This window comes from Curcuma longa, chromosome 1 (assembly GCF_044706935.1).
Source record: "Curcuma longa cultivar G26 ecotype Majalengka, Jawa Barat chromosome 1, ITB_CL_G26_1.1, whole genome shotgun sequence".
In the NCBI taxonomy this organism is placed as follows: domain Eukaryota; kingdom Viridiplantae; phylum Streptophyta; class Magnoliopsida; order Zingiberales; family Zingiberaceae; genus Curcuma; species Curcuma longa.
This window is the reverse complement of record NC_133861.1, coordinates 11,409,678-11,429,226: the sequence shown is the minus strand read 5'-3', so window position 1 is coordinate 11,429,226 and position 19,549 is coordinate 11,409,678. Positions and strand designations below refer to the sequence as shown.

General features: G+C 34.5%; 2 protein-coding genes across 3 annotated transcripts; one reads left to right on the top strand and one right to left on the bottom strand.

Moving 5' to 3' along the window:
* Positions 1–1,758: 1,758 nt before the first annotated feature.
* On the bottom strand, positions 1,759–3,686 carry LOC141831836 (uncharacterized). The gene is made up of 2 exons (XM_074719243.1): positions 3,095–3,686; positions 1,759–1,843 (listed from the first exon to the last, which is right to left on the bottom strand). Exon 1 carries the CDS (start codon positions 3,621–3,623, stop codon positions 3,108–3,110), a length of 516 nt encoding a protein of 171 aa, XP_074575344.1. The 5' UTR covers positions 3,624–3,686; the 3' UTR covers positions 1,759–1,843; positions 3,095–3,107.
* A 2,161-nt stretch (positions 3,687–5,847) lies between these two features.
* Positions 5,848–19,429, top strand: LOC141847310 (mitogen-activated protein kinase kinase 3). Of its 2 annotated transcripts, none has more exons than XM_074735326.1 (10): positions 5,848–5,983; positions 7,260–7,377; positions 8,949–9,203; positions 11,781–11,999; positions 12,090–12,227; positions 12,384–12,551; positions 14,923–15,036; positions 17,422–17,529; positions 17,842–17,933; positions 18,930–19,429. In XM_074735326.1, the coding sequence occupies exons 2-10, from the start codon at positions 7,276–7,278 to the stop codon at positions 19,291–19,293; spliced, it is 1,560 nt and encodes a 519-aa protein (XP_074591427.1). In that variant the 5' UTR covers positions 5,848–5,983; positions 7,260–7,275; the 3' UTR covers positions 19,294–19,429. The 2 variants fall into 2 exon arrangements, with proteins under 2 accessions (XP_074591427.1, XP_074591435.1); XM_074735334.1 differs by lacking the exon at positions 5,848–5,983 and adding an exon at positions 6,029–6,114.
* Positions 19,430–19,549: the final 120 nt, after the last annotated feature.

Here is a 19,549-nt window from a genome sequence, read left to right as displayed (position 1 = left end):
ACGCTGAGGTGGTTGAGATTTATCGCTTGCGCAACGGCTGAGATTTCTCACGCAACGAAAAAAAATCATGATCTTACTCTAAACCTTCAAACATCGCGATCCTCCTCCCTCCTCCCTCTGCTCTGCGTCGGTCGCCTCTCCCCGTCGCCTCTTCCTCTCGTCGCCGTCTCTCTCTCGTCGCTCCGTCGACCTGGGAGCTCGACCTACCAAGAACTAGGAAAAATAATATCGCACCGGACCAAGGACCCGTAGGCCATCCGACAACGATCGAAAAATGTATTACAACGCGCGGATCAAGAATCTAGAGGTCATCCGACCAAGGATAAAAAAAAAAAAGTAATACTGTGTCGAGACAAGGACCTGAAGGTCACCCCGCCAAGGATCCAGAAAATATATTACATCACCGGGCCAAGCACCCATGGGTTATTCAGCCAAAGACTAAAAAAAGTAATATCGCATTGGGCCAAGGACTCAGGAGTCTAAGAATCAGGGGGCTCATCTGGCCAAGGATCGAGAAAAGAACTCGATCCCTTGACTCTAAAATGCCTGCGAAGTTATGGAGAAACTAATTTGATCCTTCGACAGTCGAATTCCTATAGATTGATCTCTCGAATGCCTAAGGAATCGGAGAGAATAGCTTGATCTCTGGACTTTCGAATGTTCGTAGAGTAAGAGAGAATAATTTGATCCCTCGACTCTTGAATTTCTATGGAGTAGGAGAAAATAATCAAAGCCCAGACTCGATACCAAGAGCGAATGAGTCGATCCCATGAAGATAGTAGATATCTTGTTGATTTGAAGACTGAGTGCCCAGAGGAGATATAAAAATCTAAAAATTTCAAAAAAAATGATTAAAGAAAATGACCACTTAAATTTAGAATGAATAAATCACTGATAGAAACGATTATAAAAGGATTATTATCAGAACCTTCCTAAATGGTATGCATTTAATTGAACATGTTAATATTCAATCAAGGAGATATAGCAAGTCGTTAGCAATACTCATTTGTTAAATGTGAGATGAGGCGATGATGGTGCAAAGTCTGTGTAAGGGAGTTTTTTAGCAAAGGAAAAGGAAAGGAAAGAAACACATTGGGCTAGTTGTGCAGCTTAAGGCAAAATGATTGTCAAATTTATGAATAGGATATTAGGATCTTAAGATCCTGCGGTCTAAATCAACCTACACAGCCTTGATTGTGCTAGGATCTCATGAACTCATGACTCAATCTCATTATCACTCATCGTTAATATGTAGGATCCGGATACGCGCAATCATAACTTAATATGAATAAACTTGCATTCAAATAAACATTTTAAAATTTGATGTTAAAAGAAAGAGACAACTCTTTTGTACCATATTATCCGAGAAAATTGTGGATTATATGAGAAGCCCTTTTAGCTTCCAAGAAGATGAAAAAGATTTTAAGCTTTTCCAATCCTCTATTTTGCATTACATCAATAAAAAACGCTTTATCATGCTATAACAAATATTAAAATTAAATTTAGAAAATAATGTAAAAGTTGGCTAACTTTCAACCCTTCACAGTCATATTACATTTTCCATTTATTTGTAGTTTCTAAATGCAGAATAGTTTATGATACTAAAATGGTGCAAATTCGGAAATTTTCATAATAATAATATAACTGAAAGTTAGTACATATGATAAATTCTAAGTGCAATATAATTTCCAAACAATGTTAAATTAAGTTCAATATAATTTCCAAAAAATGTTAAATTGTAGGATTTTACAAACCTATGCTTCAATAGTACAATCTGAAGCTGTGTAGAAGGGTCTCAATCTTGGCAACCTTCATGCCCACCACTTCTATGATATGTTCCAAACTAGTTCAGAGCATATTTATGAGTATACAAAGGTTCGAGAGTCCTCATTATTTCTATCCAAGATAAGTAAAGAATAATGCTAAAGGCTATCAAAATGTTGTTATAGTGGAAGAATATAAAAATATATGATGCGTTTGGTGTGTCAAAAATGAGAAATAAGTTCCTTTTTAATCTTGGTTTTAAACTCACCTAGATGATAGGCAGACTGCATTAATCAGTTGATTCAAAAATCAGCCCAAGCGGTCCACTCGATTCACTAGAAAAAAATGTTTTTGTTAGATTTTGGATCCCTTAATAGGTATTGGTTAAGCCTAATTTCTATCCCACTTCTTAGTTCCAACCAATACTACTCCTTCAACAGGTGCTGCTCCTTCGTCCATCCATTTTCTTCACTCAGTGCTTTTTCCTGTTGGAATTTCTAGTGACCTTTGCCTTCAATTTTTCCTTCTCTCCCCTCTGTGTGTTTCTCTAGTTTCTTATACAGCTTCCTTTCTGGTTTTCTTCATTGATGATTTTCACTGATTTATCAATTTTTTTCACTGATTTATTTCTCTATGTTTTGTCACTGATTTTGATTGATTTTCACTAATTTATTACTCTATTTTCTTATTTTTTGATACTCTGTGTATTTTATCCTATTTTAATAAAATTTTAATGCCAACCCTTAGGCCTCCACCTAGAACCGTTTTTGATACCTTACTTTTAATCATTTCAGTTCTATCTATTATCTTCTCATCTATACTCTGTGCTATACTTGCTCTCATTTACTGTGGAAACAATTCCATAGTTAAGTCTATTTCCTCAATAAGGTATTCTTGTTTCATCATTGCCCACTCTAATAAAACAATTGGCAGGAAGATTGCTATGCAGTGACAATAGTATATATAAGACACTTCAAGGGCAAAAGAAATAACTAGGAAAGTCTAAAGATCTTAATCTATAACCAATGCTGCAGTAAACATACAGAACATGCATGAAACATTTCCAATTGAGAAATTCAGAGAATAAGAATGATTTAATAATCTAACTAGTGTTACATTTTAATAACATGAAAACTAAGGACAATATTGCAGAAATATATGTTCCTGAGCAGGGAATCGAAACACTACTAGAAGTTAGAAACTGTTGATGATGCAAAGCATTCAATTCATATATGTTTGCGACTAACAGCAACGGAACGAATTCTTGATTCCAAGAAACAGAATAATAACGAAAATGGTGTAATAGCAACGAAGGGAGCAGGGACCCTACCTAACCATCTGCCTCATTCCAACACAACTTTAGCACCAATTTCTTTCAGCTTCTCCGCAATCTTCTCCGCGTCTTCCTTCGGCAGCCCAGTCTTCAGTACGGTTGGAGCCTTCTCCACAAGTTCCTTAGCCTCTTTGAGTCCCAGGTCCGTGAAAGTTCTCACTTCCTTGATGATCTTGATCTTGGAGGCCGCGTCGAAGCTCTCCAGCTTCAGATCGAACGCCGTCTTCTCCTCCTTCTTCTCCTCGGGCACAGCAGCGGCTCCTGCACCGGGGAAGGCAGCGGCAGGCCCACCCATGCCAGGGTTCAAAATGGCCATGACGGGCATCTGCTGGACGCCCAACCGGACACGGAGTGCCTCTGTGAGGTCGGCAACCTCGAGGAGGGATAACCGAGAGATCTCATCGACGATGGCGGACACGCGCTCGGTGGGCTGGTGAGGAGCTGAGGCAGTGGAGAGGCGGGCGGAAGCGGCAGGGCGCATGACGCTGGACAGGGCGAGGCGGAGGATGAAGCTCGATCGCCTCATCGTGGATCGGCTCGATCGCTCAGTCAGAAGAATTGCGCTTACGGTGTTCGTATGAAAACCCCAAAGAAAAGTGGCCTGTCAACCAGGCAGGGATCAGCAATTAAGATTATCGTCAACTGAGCCTGGCCCAGCCCGGCACAACTCAGCCTTAAATGGACCAAGCCTAGGCACAACTCAGTCTTAAATAGTTCAAGCCCACTTTTCTTCTTCTAAAGGTAAAATTTATCATCTTAACGATATCTTAACGGTTCCATACGATTATCTGTGAGGAAGTAAATCAAGAAACTGCAATTGACCATAACGGAATAGAGTATTGATCAATTTCATCGAGATTCGAACTCTTGTCCTCTTTTACAAGTTTACTCCATCGTAACTAACTCAGTTATATCTTAAGGACAAGCCCACTTTTCTTCAGCTCATACAAGGAATGGACGTTACACATGCTAGGAGTCCATTAAACTAGAGTTTGATTCTCATATAAGACTTCCTCCATCTATGATGTTCGAATTATTCATGATATTAAATCATCCATCAAAATCCATTTATACCTTTCTGTGATGTTTGAATCACTCATGATGCTTGGTCGTTCGTCAAAACTCATCTATACCTTCCAAATTTACTTTTGTGTTCAATAATAAATTTTTATGAAGTTGGATGGATCATTTTCAGAATTAATTAAATTACATAGATGAAATATTTAAATTATAAAAAAAAATGACAACCAAATAACCTCGAGCGTAGGCACTACCATCGGGTCCAATTGAGAAACGACAGCTGTATCCAAATCCAACGCTCCATTTGCACAAGGATTTATTAGAGGTGTCAATTCTTCTAAAAAAAATATTGAATCTGTCACCTTAACGATCCCATACAATTGGACTCACGATCATTTGTAAGGAGATAAATTAAGAAATTATAGTTGATCACGATGTAAAAAAATATTACCTGACAGTTGGATCGAATGAGTTCAAGTCAAATCAAAACAACATATTATAAAAAAAGCTTAACTTGAATTCAATTCGAATCCAAATTAATCTGTAAATCCTAAAACTATAACTCATATAATCCAACCAACTTGAATTACCTGACTGATCTAATTTTTTAGTTATTTTTTAAATAGTTTATTCTTTTTATTTAGTTATCATTGTATATTAATATTGCTATTGATATACATAAAATATTTTGATTTTTAAAATAAAATTTAATTTAATTAAAAAAATCTAGATCTTAAATTCAGATAACCTGAATCGAATTAATTCAAATAATGATGGAATTGAATTAATTCAAATAATGAATCCATCTGACTCGATCCAATCCAATCTAATATATTTTTGGAATAGACACATATTGAGTTGACATTCTAAAAAAAATTTGATAAATCCTAATTAACTTCATTGGCTATCTCGGGAGTGACCGATCACCGACCACCAGGATAAATAGGAAAGTACATGCAGTAGTCAGTCCAGAAGTCCAGCATATCCTTTGATTACGCTTTTCATTTGAAAGAAAATTTCTATAAATATATCATAGTTAGGGATTAAATTGTAGATGTCTAAGTGACAATTTGAATATCTTACCGTGGCACTATTACCCCTGTGAAAAAAATTATTGGTGGCCTGAGGACCCTCACCGACTAAAATGATCACGTGCTCGGATTTGTGAGTGGTCTGTAACTACCCATAAATTTTAAAATAATATAATATATTAATTTCATAATAGTTTGTTGTTATTATTTAAAAAAAATATATTTAGATGCCAAGGCGCTTTCTAAAATTTATCAAGTCGTCATTAATTTAAAATGTAAAAACTTTAGATGCCAAATCATATTTTGTGATGAAGTCAAATAAGAGCTTTATAACATATTTTATCAGGTGTGGTAAAAAACATGCAAAATATAAGAATGCTATTAAGGTAGCGTAACGATATTACTTATGAAAATGAAAAAATAATAGCGTATAAATGCAAAATTATATTTTAATAAAAAATGTAATTTAGAATTAAAAAATGTCTTATTGAGATATAATTATAACCACACAATTAATGCAGAAGAGATACAATTTAAATTATTTTTTGCTAATAAGTTGAAGTAAGATCCCTAACAATACGTTCTACGTATGCTTCTTTTATTATTATTATTTTCTATTTCCATTGTTTTCATTTTTATGTCAAATAACTTTACCGAAGCATAAGACAAGCTCGACTCGTCAGCGCCAACTCATTGGAAGCGGACTCCTCTTCAACTCATCGATTGTCCATCCTCAGCGCTGTCCGCTGCTCTGCCGTCCGAGTGCCTCCTCCTGCGCGAACAACCACGAGGACTCCTACTGTTGGTCAAGCAGATCAAAGGCGGTGAATACAAGGTTAGATTTCAATTTCCTTCTCAGCTTCTGTACCAAAGTATTAACCACAATTTCCTCTCCAAGTTCGTTGTTGAATTGTTCTTCTTTTTTCTTTTCATCTCCGAGTTCTCCAAGCATATATTCCAATCTAGGTATTATTGAGATGAGCTTCTTCTTCTTCTTTTTTCTTTTTTTTTCTCCGAGTTCTCCAAGCATTGATTTCAATCTAGGTATATTATTGTGATGACAGTGGCTAGAGGTGAGTTTTTTTTTTGTTATCCTTTTTCATTGGCTGTCTAGGTCTTGATCCTTCTCCATCTAGGCTGGTGTTGCGGTTACTTCACCATTTCTGATCTCCCTTGCAGTTGCATTGATTGGTGTAGTTTGGCTGGTCGAACCTAGTTTGCCGATCAATTGTTTCTTCTTACTGGTTTGGGAGGTAGGTCCTTTCTGGTCAAATTTGATTATATCTATGGTTTCTCTTCTAGTTCAGCGTATTGGAGATTAAGGTATGGGAAAGGCTTTATCCTACCGCCATAGCATTTTTGGATGACGATGTATATATTGTTTGCATACATCTTAGATAATTATAGTATATCATTTGGACGTGTTTCTTTTCTCCTACCTCTTACATATCAGGCTTTTGACAACACAACAACATTGACGATGCCATAGTCTTTTTGGAACATGAGAACGAAAACATAAAACCACGACTTGGAAGCTAATGTAAACTGAAAAGTCATCACGGCACTTAATCAACCACCTGTTACAAATACACAAAATTAATTCATCATACTTGAACCAAAAGATTTCATCCTTTTCAGCTCCACTTATTGGAATGCTAGTATGCAGCTTAACAAGTTGGAATCGGTGCACTGCAAGTCATGGAGACCTGCTTCGCCATTACCACCACCTTGAGCTTAGTTGAAGGTGGTGGTGGGCAGTGCAAAAGATTTTGACAAAAAAATGTTGTTAAAAAATTACTTTGTATGAACTTTGCATTGGTAGAAATTGTAATTCTTTTTGGTTGCATCAAAGGAGGGAAAAGCCTGGAGAGGTTGCAATTTAAAAGATTTTATCCATTATTATCTTCAATACTTTATCCCTTTCTGAAACATCCAGCCTATATATTAGTCAACTTTATTTATTTGATTTATATTTACATCCATCTTAAAATGATCTAGTTAATATATTTTATGTTTACCTATTTTCCTTTAATTTCTCCTCTCTTTTTGGAGTTACTTAACTTTTATCTGATTTTTAATTTTGTGTCTCTCTTAATACCGTGTGCATCCAGTGCTTAAGGAGTTCATATGGCTGGTTTGGAGGAGCTAAAAAGGAAGTTGCAACCCTTATTTGACTCCGCAAATGTTCCCTCAGTTGCACTCTCTCTTGATCCTTGTGACTCATACTCGGTGAGTGTTCATAAATATCTTTGGATCATGCTTAAGTGGAAAACCAAAAGATAGAATGTCAAGCCTATCTAAATTGTCATTTGGCTGATCATCTACTTCTTTAGTTATCCTTTCATATCTATATTTTGTCTCGTTGGTATGATCCACTTTATTTTATGGATTGGAATGTTGGGCTGTTGGAAACAACATATAAAAAAAGTTCTAATAGGTATTAAAATGTGAGAAAATAGATGGAAATGGACTAGAGTTGTTTAACGACAATCAATAACTACTCTAGTTAGAAATGCTGAATCAATTAGAATGGAAGATTTAAGGGTAGAGGAACTAAAAGAAACATGAGTCAATGTGATTAAAAAAATTAATTGATTTGGATATTACTACTAATTTAATGTTTTGCATAGCTTAATAGAGGGTTGAGATTTATAAACCAATTCGAAATAATTGGGATAACGATGTCTTGATGATTATAAGGTTGGTGATTATCTTTTGTCTCGTACATTAAATCAATTTAATGGATGTAAATTAATGCTTGCATTTGGTTAATGTAGAAGCATACTTATAAATATACTTTGACAACTGCATTTCTATATTTTTGTTGGTACGACTGATATAGAAAGAAGCCCAAAAACATGTTTTGGGGTGTCTACAGCCATGAAGATTTTTTGGAAGGGCTTTAGATCACTGTTAGGTGCTCAATTTGGGATCAATTCAAAAGGCAAAGGGTAATAGGTCGTAAAAGTCTCAACTATTAATGTAACTGGTTTGTCCCAACAGCCTTGTTCTTTCTTCTAATTGTGCTGTAGGAGGCTGAAAGGGAAGAAGAATCAAACTTCCTGGAATCATTGAAGGGAAGTCAGAACCCCACATGGTGCCTTATGACTTGACTTTGCCTTATTCACACCACAGTATCTTCTTAATAATAAAATTAGTCCCCCCCACCCCACCACACCCCCCCCCCCCCCCCCCCCCCCCCCCCCCCCCCCCCCCCTCCTCCATACAGTTGGCTCATTCTGTGCAGCCAGAATGGGCTCAGACTAGGCTGGATGGTCTGGATTGAGTCCAACTCACCCTCCAGCTCGAGTGTATGGTATGCAACCACTTGGATTTTGCTGTCTCAGAATCTAGAATTTTTTGGAAGTTTGACATCAGCAATGAATTCCCTAACATGCACTCTGTAGTTAGTTGTGAATTACCAGTGTAACCAAGCTATGGTCTATTCTTTTCATACATAGAATTTTATTGAAATTCTAGTCGATGATTTATGTTAAATTTTGTGTTATATATGGGGGGCAGCTTTTTGAATGTTTCTAAGGAATTCTATCGTAGTAGTTGAAATGCCCATTTAATTTTGCGTATTACTTGGCTATACTTTGTCATATCCTAGTAGAAACTTCAGATTGTTTTTCTCTGCAATTTCATCAACTATTTCATGTTACCAAATTTGAACTTCGGGTTGGCATTTTGCTGACATGTGGGCTCACATGACAATCTTTCATTGAACTTTATATTTAGGTCATATGTTACATACTCTCTCACTTGTATAATAAAATTTTCACCTTGGTTTTCTGAAGGTTTCGGATGATGGAAATGTTAACTTATTGAGCAGATCGTATGGAGTCTACAATATTAATGAGCAAGGGTTGCAAAAACGTCCAGCAGTTATAGGAAGTGAAACTGAAACTGGTGAAAAGACATACTGCTGTGCCTCTCATGAAATGCATGTTTTTGGAACCATAGGTTGTGGAGCTAGCAGTGTGGTGCAGCGGGCTATTAAAGTACCAATTCATCGAATTCTGGCATTGAAGAGGATAAATGTGTTTGAAAAGGTTTGCCATTTTTTTTCTCATTGTTTATGTTTCTTGGATGTGCAATAAATATGTATTAGTTTTGCTTTACAGAAGTTTATATATCCTTCAGCTGAAGATTACTATATAGGATTTTAACCATACCAGAACTTAAATGCTTGAATGCCTTAATGTTGATTTAGAGTTTTTTATCCGTTATTTTTTTAATAATCATCAAACTAAACCTGTGCCTGAGAAGCCATATCTCAATTTCTAAATTCTCTTGTATACAAATTTGGAGTTGGATTACGAGCTGCGGAATCTGATCAAAATTCTACTGGGATCTTCAGTAAACTTGCTCAAGGCCAGGTGCTATCCCGGAAAACACTAGGGAGCAGGGACACATTATAAATTGGCCACCTAAATTGAGAGGAATTGGTTGAAATTAGAGATCTACAGTGGGAATTGATCAAGATCTTCCAGTAGGGCATAGGCAGAGTGAGCAGAGAAGCAATGAGTGGGAAAAACATGCTTCTCCAAGAAGTGACGAGCTTTTGAAGGTGATATGTCAGAGTTTAGTTTTAGTGGCATGTGAGAAAGATGTGAACATCTGTGGATCATGAAGACGAACCCAAGAAGCAGGAGCACCTGATTGTGTGGGTGAGGCATGCATGGTGATGGTGGTGGTGAGGCAAGTTAAGAAATTAGGCTAGGTCTTAGTAAATTAGTTTTAAGGTTTATACTTATAAGTTACTATTTCAATAATCATAAATCTAATTAGGTCATTAATCATCTGATTACTATAAAAATATTGTACATTTAAGCAGAGATTGAAATCTCGAGCTATTGCGTTCGAAACTGGTGAAATTTTTCGTTCTGCTAGCGGACCGGCACCGACACAGTATTCTGGCCGAGATGAGGTGTCGGTCGAGTCCGACGACTCCTTCGGAGGCGTCGCGCGGGCCGTGCATGCCCCGATCACACGGTCCGCAGGTGCCTCATCATGGTCACACACGGATTTTTTTTAAAACGTTGATTTTAAACATTAGGTTTTAATAATCAACTCCTACCTATAGTTAGTTGGGATAATTTAGATAGGTTTAATTAAAACCTCTTAAAATTATCTTATTATTTTTATTTTTAAATATTTAGATTAAATTTTTTATTTTTAATTAATATATTTTATATTTTAAAAATACTGAAACTATACCGACGGTATGATACCCGAAACCGTTGTCCGGGACAAATCTCGACACGGCTCGATATTTTAAACCTTGCATTTAAATATCTTAGTGTTAATATGTAATCATAATTGTTTAATTATGAATTATAATTTGATTAATATTAAGCTGTTAAATAACTACTAACTAGTAATTTGCTATCCTATTTTTTAGCAACTGATTATTAGTATCAAATTATTATTATATTATATATTTTAATGTAATTAGACTGACTTAAAACTATCTTAGTGTTACTTAATATTAATTCTTTTTTATTATATTATCATGACAATTTAATAAGCAGATTTTTAAATCATAGTTAAACACCATACTGTAATCAACATTTTATTATTCTAAAATGATAATAACTACTAATCATTTTTTTTAATTATTGGTGTTTTTAATAACAATAAACATGATAATTATATATTCTGTTTGATCTAATTAGAAAAGTTTTATTTAATCCAATGTTATTGATTCTATTATTGATTATATTATGAGTAATAATTTAATACTTTTACACAATAATCAAATAGAAAAATATTGAGGCAGTTGCTATACATTTTTATACACGATTCATTAGTAAATATATATTAATAATTTGAAGAAGTTTTGTTAAATTTAAAAAATTTATCACTGAAAATTTAATACTATGTACCTTGATATCATGTGTTTATCTTAAACGTCAAATAAAAAATTATATTGAAAATAGAGATAGAATTGTAACATCTGTAAAAAAAAAATGACAAAGCAAATTCCATAATTAGAATTCAGCATGAAATCATTAGGATTGTATTTTATTCATGAAAAAATGGATTTGGTTAGCATTTATCAGGAAATCATTACTTTTTTTTGGTAAGGTAATATCTAACTTTATTTTCTTAACTTCCTATATAATGTTCTTAGCATTTAGTAAATTATACATTGTCTTTAGGTTTTCTGAAATTTTATATTCTCTCATAAACTAAACGGTTTGATTGTACTGTAAATTTTATGGGTTTTGTTTTGCTTCCAACTCTGATCTCAGTGACTGATCAATATGGAAGATATCTAGGTTTTTGGCTAGTTGATACCAACACTGATTTTGATTTTGTAAACTATACTTGTACATGAAGGGGGAGTCTTGGCGCAATCGGTAAAGTTGCTGCCGTGTGATCTTATGGTCACGGATTTGAATCGTGGAAACAACCTCTTGCAATGCAGGATAAGGCTACATATAATAGACTTAATATGGTCCGATTCATCCTCGAGACCCTGCATTGACAGGAGCTTCATGCACCAGGCTACTTTTTAAACTATGATATTTTTTATTTTTATTTTCGGCAAAATGAATGGATCTGGGAGATGCTGTATTGCACACATCATGTTTGGTTTATAGATGTTTTCTGTGATTTTGAAGGAGAAAAGGCAACAACTACTTAATGAGATTCGGACCTTATGTGAAGCATCAAATTACCCTGGTCTAGTTGAATTTCATGGAGCATTTTATACGCCTGAGTCTGGACAAATCAGCATTGCTCTGGAGTATGTTGACGGAGGTTCATTTGCAGATATATTGAAATTTCAGAAAGTTATTCCTGAGGATGTCCTTTCGTGCATGGTTAAAAAATTGTTGGATGTAAGGATCACTTGTTTCAACTGTTGTTTTATTATTTATTATTTTTGTGTTTCAGCAATTGTGTTCATCTTCTAGATGTTTCCACTTTAGAGTCTAAACTACTTGCACGGAGTAAGACGTTTGGTGCATAGAGATATAAAGCCAGCCAATTTGCTTGTAAGCCTCAAAGGGGAGACAAAGGTCACAGACTTTGGTGTCAGTGCTGGTTTAGATAATTCAGTGGCTATGGTATGTTATCTGTGCAGCATTGATGCATATTATTGTTACGTTTTTGACATTGTTTGATTCTTTGAAACAAGAAACAACTGTCTTGTTCCTCTCTTACTACTGTGGATGGAGCTTGAGAAGAGAATAAACATAAAATATCTGTTGTTTCTTTCCCAGTGTGCTACTTTTGTGGGAACAGTCACATACATGTCACCTGAGAGAATACGAAATGAGACCTATTCCTTCGCTGCAGACATTTGGAGCCTTGGATTAACCATCCTTGAATGTGGTAGTGGAAAATTCCCATACAGTGCAAATGAAGGGCCTGCAAATCTAATGCTTCAGGTCAGTTCAATTTCATTTTCTCTTTTCTACTTCATTTTTCCTCATGCTTATCATTTATCAAATTACTTTTTTTATGTTCTTCACACTTTGCGCATATGAATACAATTGCTAATTCTATAAAATCAAATAATAAATTACATAATTATGATAATAGTAAATCAAAATTAAAAATAATTTTAATTTTAAAATTTAAATTACAAAATGATACAAAATTAAAAATAAATTAAAATTTATTTAAAATGATACAAGAATTAATATATTATTATTTTAGTGTAATCTAAATTTGAAATTGGTTGAACATCCTTTGGTTATTTTTTTTTTTATAATTTTAATTATATTTGATTATTATTATTTTTTCAGAAAGTGACAATTTGCAAATTGGATTCCATGAAATATAATTAATTCAATATTAAGAATTGCTTAATATCTAAATATGAATTTGATTTTCACAAAATTTAATTGATAAATTCTATAATAATATATAAAAAATATATTACTAAAGGCAAGTTTATGGGTAATGACAAACTATGAATAATTTTTAATTCTAATTACTTACAATCAGGGTTTAAAATCTCGTGCCGAGCCGGTCGAAACGGGCGAAATTTTTCGTTCCGCCCGCCGACCGGCACCGGCACGGCCCGGCACCCGCCATCGCGACTCCGGCGGCCTCCGGCTCGTCGCGCGACCCCGTCGGCCTCGCCGGAGGGGTCGCGCGACACCTCCGGCGCGGCGGCGGGGTCGCGATCTCGCGATCTCGCCTGCGCGTGCCGAGGTCGGGGAAAAATTGGGGCCGGCGACGCCGCCAGAGGCTCCGCCCGGGGCCGGCGACGCCGCCGGAGGCGCCGCCCGGGGCCGGCGACGCCGACGGAGCCCCGCGACACTCCGCGCAGCCGCCGCGCGTCGCGATCTTTTTTTTTTTTTTTTTTTTTTTAACTTAGGTATTAATTGGATTTTGATAATCAATTCCTAGCTATAGTTCAAAATTATAATGTGTGGTAATTTAAATAGGCTTTATTAAATCCTATAAAATTATCAAAAAATTTATTTTTTATTTTTAAATATTTATATTAAATTTTTAATTTTAATTAATATATTTTATATTTTAAAAATACCGAAACTATACCGGCACGGTACGATACGGTACCGAAACTGTATCGTTCCGGTCCGGGACCGAAACTCCGGCACGGCTCGATATTTTAAACCTTGCTTACAATGTTAGTTTTTTGATTAAAAATTTAAAATATAGTGTTGAAAATACTTATAGTAAATAAAATATATTCAGTTGAATTAAAACATGGTTTTTGGGAGAAAGAATAATAGTACATGAAATGGATGTTGAAGATTGAGTGAGGAAAGGGATTAACATGAGACAACGGGGACACTTAGCCAGTTGAGCTACCTGACAACTTCCACTTTATTAAAATCAATAGCCTTCTTAGTCCTAGGTTTAAAAGAAATAACATAGAAATAGCTTGTATATATGAATTGAGATAATGCAATATGTCAATAACAATCAGTATGTTAAGTTCTATCATTTTTTGTGGTGGCCTATAGGGACCTTATTCTGCCATTGAGCGCTTTGCAAGTTCATATCATTAGTATTATGCCTGTAGTTTCTTTAAAATATTACTTTGGCAAAGTTTTAGACTTTCTTTGAAGGGGTGAATATACACATCCTTTCAACACATTGAAGAAGTATACACACCTTTGCAAAATTTGATATTGCATGTATATCATTGTTAATCTACAAATCTCTCATAAATACCATTGGTTTAAATTAAACTTAAGTTAATAATATTTGGATAAAATTATATCCCCAAAACATTGTTATTATATATTTTTAAAAATTGTTTTTCTCTTTTCTCCCTATCTTTATTTTGCATTTTATTTCATTTTAATCATATTTTTCATATTCAATGCCCTCCTAAAATATTCAAATGCCTTTTCAAATATTGAAGAAAAATTTAGTAAATATATAGATAAATGATCAAATGCACCTCATATACTGTTTAAAGCTAAATGGCAATATTATCAATTATAACCATTTTAATACTATTTCAAGAAAAAAACACTCTAATGGTATATATTCAATATTTTAAATTTTACAGTGATATATTTGCAAAATTAAAATTTAGTAGGATATATGCAAAATAGTATGTTTGTAAAGGCATGGAATTTTTACTTGTTTTAAAGGAAACAATAGATGCTTAGAAACCTCAATTTTCATTTATTACACCTGTAGTGGGCTTACTAGCAAGGACATGCTTACAATTTGTGCAAAATCAGCAAGGATATGTTTGTGCCTTTTGGTGATGGATTTTGCTGAAGCTTGTATATCTCTTTCCTGTCTTATATTCTTATGTCTTTGTAGATCTTGTATGATCCTTCACCCACACCTCCAAGGGATTCATTTTCACCAGAATTTTGCTCATTTGTCGATGCTTGTCTTCAAAAGGATGCTGATGCAAGACCAACAGCCGAGCAGGCAAGAAAACCTTATATTTTGTTTTTGAATCACTTTAAGTGCTTTAATATATTATATCTTCTCAGTTTCATAGAGATGCAAAAAGGTACTTATGTCATGGCATATTGACTCCCACAAAGCAATCATTCTCTAGTATTGTACAATGACATTATGACGTAAATAAGCCGGTCAAACTTCAGTGGTTGTCAATTGTTCATTGATAATTTAGCATCCATATAATTTGCATAAATCAGAGAATTAAAGAGAAAACAATAACAAGTTATTCAGTTATTGCCCCCAACTGCTTTTCTAGTTTTTTAAGTGGCTCATTGCCATAGAATTTTATGAAAAGTGGGGTGGACATCAAGTTGTGGTTTTGACAGTGTAATTTGTTTTTTCTATTCTGTGGCAAATGTGACAGGGTTTCACAGTGAGAAGAGGAGAAATGGAAGAGAAAAGGACACGACAAAATTTAAAATAAATCCTAAGCACACAAGTATAAATATAAGGCAAACAAGGAATCTAATTTTTAAAATTTAGATTATAGGTATTTAAGGTGTCTTTGAAGATGGTAATTGCTTTTTTAGGAGTATAAGCAAGATTTGGTAGAAGTTTTATTAGATGGTTGCTTCATAATTTGAAGTTGTTTCAGTGCTTAATTTGATTGAGTCATTTAGGTAGGTATAATCTATTTCTTTCTTTGATTGTTTTTAGTTTATTTTTAATTTTGTTTGGGTTTGTTTTAAAAGTAACAAAATTCTTCTTGCATGATATTGTTCTTGTTTGTGAGTTTGTATAAATAGTTATCTTTAGTACCATGGCAATAGAGGTGTAAATTTGGCCAAACTATTGGTGCTCCGACTTGGCATATTTAGTGTTGTGTTTAGCCCGACTTCAATCCAAACAAGTCGGGTCACCCAAAGCACAACACTAGAAGCAGGTTTGTGCCGAATGTGGGGGCGACGACCTATAGGCTCAAGCAAGGACAGCCCGACATGAGATTGGGCTTGGTGGGGTCTACTGATCAAGTCTAGCCAAGCCTTTTTTCTTTTGTAAAATATTAACCTTGTATATAAATATTAAATATTCTAATAATATTTGATAAAATTATCAATTTTATTAATATTTATTCTGATTTTTTTTATTTTTAGTAATTTTTCAAAATAAACTTCCATGGGTCGTTACTAGTTGACCCAGGCGCAAGCATGGCTTGTTGATGCCTCATCAAAAAAGCTCCACATTAACATGGAAGTTTTAAGAATAGTTTAATGATCTAGCTATCCAGGTTTCACATATATCCAAGACTATTATTTAGATATTTTTATCTTTGATATGGACTATTACCAACATTTTTTCCCCGAGAAGCTAATATTCAACATATTGGTTGAGGTGGATGTGATTGTATGTTTTAAGTGGCATGAAGAGTTTTTATTTATTCTGTATATTTTTGTTGTTACGCAATAGTACAATGTTCAATAACTATCATTTGTGCTATCTGACATATCTTTTCATTTGGCTTCTTTAAAAAAAAATGCAAGTTTTATTTTTACTCTTTCAGGAGCTCAATCTCAAGGCACCTCTCTGTGAGAGATCTCAAAGTATGATTGTTTTTATTGTCAAGAGATTGATTACGTTCTTGAAGATTTGATTCGTGTTATTTCCTAATGCTTATATTTACATAATGAATTTGGAACAAGAATTGTAATTTTTGTTGAAACCTCTTCAAGTTTTACTGAAGGAAGAAAAGCTAAAATGAAATGAAATTCATTTGAAAAGACATAGTTTATTAAGATAGAAAATGTAAGAATGTAAATCAATATCTAGAGATGAACTTCAGTGAATTTGGTATATTTGCAAAATCTAGTAATCTCCACTAATTGAAACATAAAATGTGAATGGATTTTTTTTTGTATCTTTTATCTTTTGTCTTTCGAAACATGTTTTGGAATTTATTACTTTCTAGATAAGCATGCAGAGTTGTCTTTGAAAACAGGTGTGAATTTCATTAACATATATTATAAACTGAAAATTCTTCAGTTCTCACGTTGTGTTCTTTTTGGTCTGACAAGAGTTCTTTTTGTTTTGTTTGTTTGCTTTCATACTTTGATGTGCAAATTCTAAAATTTATTCATTTAGTTTGATGAATGCTGCTATATTGGTATTCCTTTAAACTAAATTCATGATTTTCTGCACTTTAAAAGGCATAAGCTTTTACATATCACTCTTTAATTCCGCCTACACGAGTGCTGAAATAAAATTCTCAGATAAATCAGAAAAGAAAAGACTTTATATTTCTCACGTTTAGATTATTCAAGGTGGTAGTAACAGTATTAAGGTCTCACAAGAGGTGTGCATATTTATCTTGATTGACAAAAGTTTACATGCTGATTGTGTTCTGTTTTCCAGCTTTTATCACATCCATTCATCAGAAAGTATGAGAATGCTGGTGTGAATTTACGGGAATATGTTCGAAGTGTTTTTGATCCAACTCAGAAGCTGAAAGAAATAGCTGATGTAAGTTCATTGACCTCTTAAAAAATTCAAATTTTTCTTGGGTTCTCATTATTAGTCCATAAGCTGGAGATTTGACCTGGCTGACAATATGGTATTGAATGTTTCTACTTGATGGATTGTATTGGATAATCCATTATCCTGCTGCGTGGAAGCCTTTTTGTACATCTATGAAATGTCCTTGCTCATTCTTTATATAGACACATAGGATGTTGATAGCCTATAGAACCATCTTTTGTTTAGCTTTTCTAAATCAAGGTTTGATTGCAAAATGTCAGCTTATTTTTTATGATGATTTATTTGCAAATTTGGCAGATGCTTTCTGTGCACTACTACTTACTTTTTGATGGGACTGATGAGCTTTGGCAACATATGAGAACATTTTATACTGAAAACTCTAGCTTCAGGTATTCTTCAAAAATTTCATTTAGATCTTTTGCTTTGTAGTTATTCTCCATAATAAATTCTTATTTTCATATCCATCATTGTCTAATGCGTAGTATGTTCAGTTTAGTTGGCATATGCACTTATTGCATACTCCCCAGTCCCCATATCTATTTACCAAATTTCATATAGACTTTGCACCATCCATTATTAGTAGAATCGATGACAGGGTATTATCAGTCGGTGAAAACAAAGTTATATGCCGGTTCCTTCTGAAAATTGGATTTTTTAAACTCCCATTTCTTATCCTTGATATTTTTATTAGTATAAATATACAGGTTTACCCACACGATGCACTTTTTTTAGATAGATATATATGTGCATCATCAAATTAACCCAACAGATCTTAAGCATCTTCTGTGAGTTGAAATAACTGTCTTCCTTTATTGGAGTGTTACTCCTACAAAGATGGATTTGGGCATAGCATTTATGAATATCATGAAAGGTGGCACCACGGTAGTTTTTTCTTACACTGCTATAATTTTATGCATGGCATATTTCTGCAAGTTAACTACTCTCTCGAACCTAAGTCCTTCATAGATAAACGTTAAGGCAATTTACCCTATCCATGATAGTAAAAGTCCAAATCTGTAATGCCAAATTTTATCTTTATGTATGCTAGAACGTCTTCTGCTCATATACCCTAAACTTGAGATTTGTAGATGAGTCTCATGCAAAGTACAAATATTTCTAATTTGAAGCTTTGAACGACTACAGAATGGGAATGATGTAGGTACTCCACTCATTTTGAAATCCCCTAGTCAATGAACAATGTACTAGTTCATTCAAAAACAAGTTGATTTAGGCGATGTTTGCAGCCATAGAGACATGCTTGTGCTATTGATTATATTCTATCTTCATGTATTGTTTACCTTGTCCTATTATGAAATATTGGTGTAACTTTTCATGTCCATCAACAAGATTTAAAAGCACTGAGGACTTGTTTCACTCCTTGTCAGCTTCTCTGGAAAGGATTACGTTGGGCAAAATGATATATTTACAACTCTATCAGACATAAGGAGAAAATTGGCCGGGCATCGTCCACAAGAGAAAATTGTTCATGTGGTGGAAAAACTTCAATGTCGTCCACATGAGCAAGATGGAGTTGCAATTCGGGCATCAGGATCATTTATCCTCGGCAACCACTTCCTTATATGTGGAGATGGTGTTCAAGCGCAAGGAATGCCCAGCATCCAAGAAGCACCACCCGATGTTGCCAGGAAGCGCGTGGGAACCTTTTATGAGCAATTTATCATGGAACCAGGGAATTCCATCGGTAGCTTCTTGATAGCTAAGCAAGAACTCTACATACTGCAGGCCTAGAGAGTAAAAAAAGAATTCAGTTCGACTTAGTTCCTTAGTTATCACACACACTTGAAAGGAAAGGTTTGTATCTTGCTGCTAAAAAAAGGTTTGTAGCTTTGTTAAGCTTTTCTAGTTTCATGTATCTTGCTGCTGATTCCACAAATACATAGAAGTTGTAGTTCTATACACGTGTATTTGCCTATTATTATGGTGACTTTTGGCTTTAGATCACTGATGAATAATTAATGGTGATAAGAAATTGCATAAAAGTTAT

Excerpts from the sequence above, each read along its gene's own strand:
- LOC141831836 (XM_074719243.1), bottom strand. The coding sequence starts at position 3,623 with ATGAGGCGATCGAGCTTCATCCTCCGCCTCGCCCTGTCCAGCGTCATG.
- LOC141847310 (XM_074735326.1), top strand. The coding sequence starts at position 7,276 with ATGGCTGGTTTGGAGGAGCTAAAAAGGAAGTTGCAACCCTTATTTGAC. Across the intron at positions 9,204-11,780 it reads GGATAAATGTGTTTGAAAAG|GAGAAAAGGCAACAACTACT; the intron begins GTTTGCCATTTT and ends GTGATTTTGAAG. Across the intron at positions 12,552-14,922 it reads CTGCAAATCTAATGCTTCAG|ATCTTGTATGATCCTTCACC; the intron begins GTCAGTTCAATT and ends ATGTCTTTGTAG.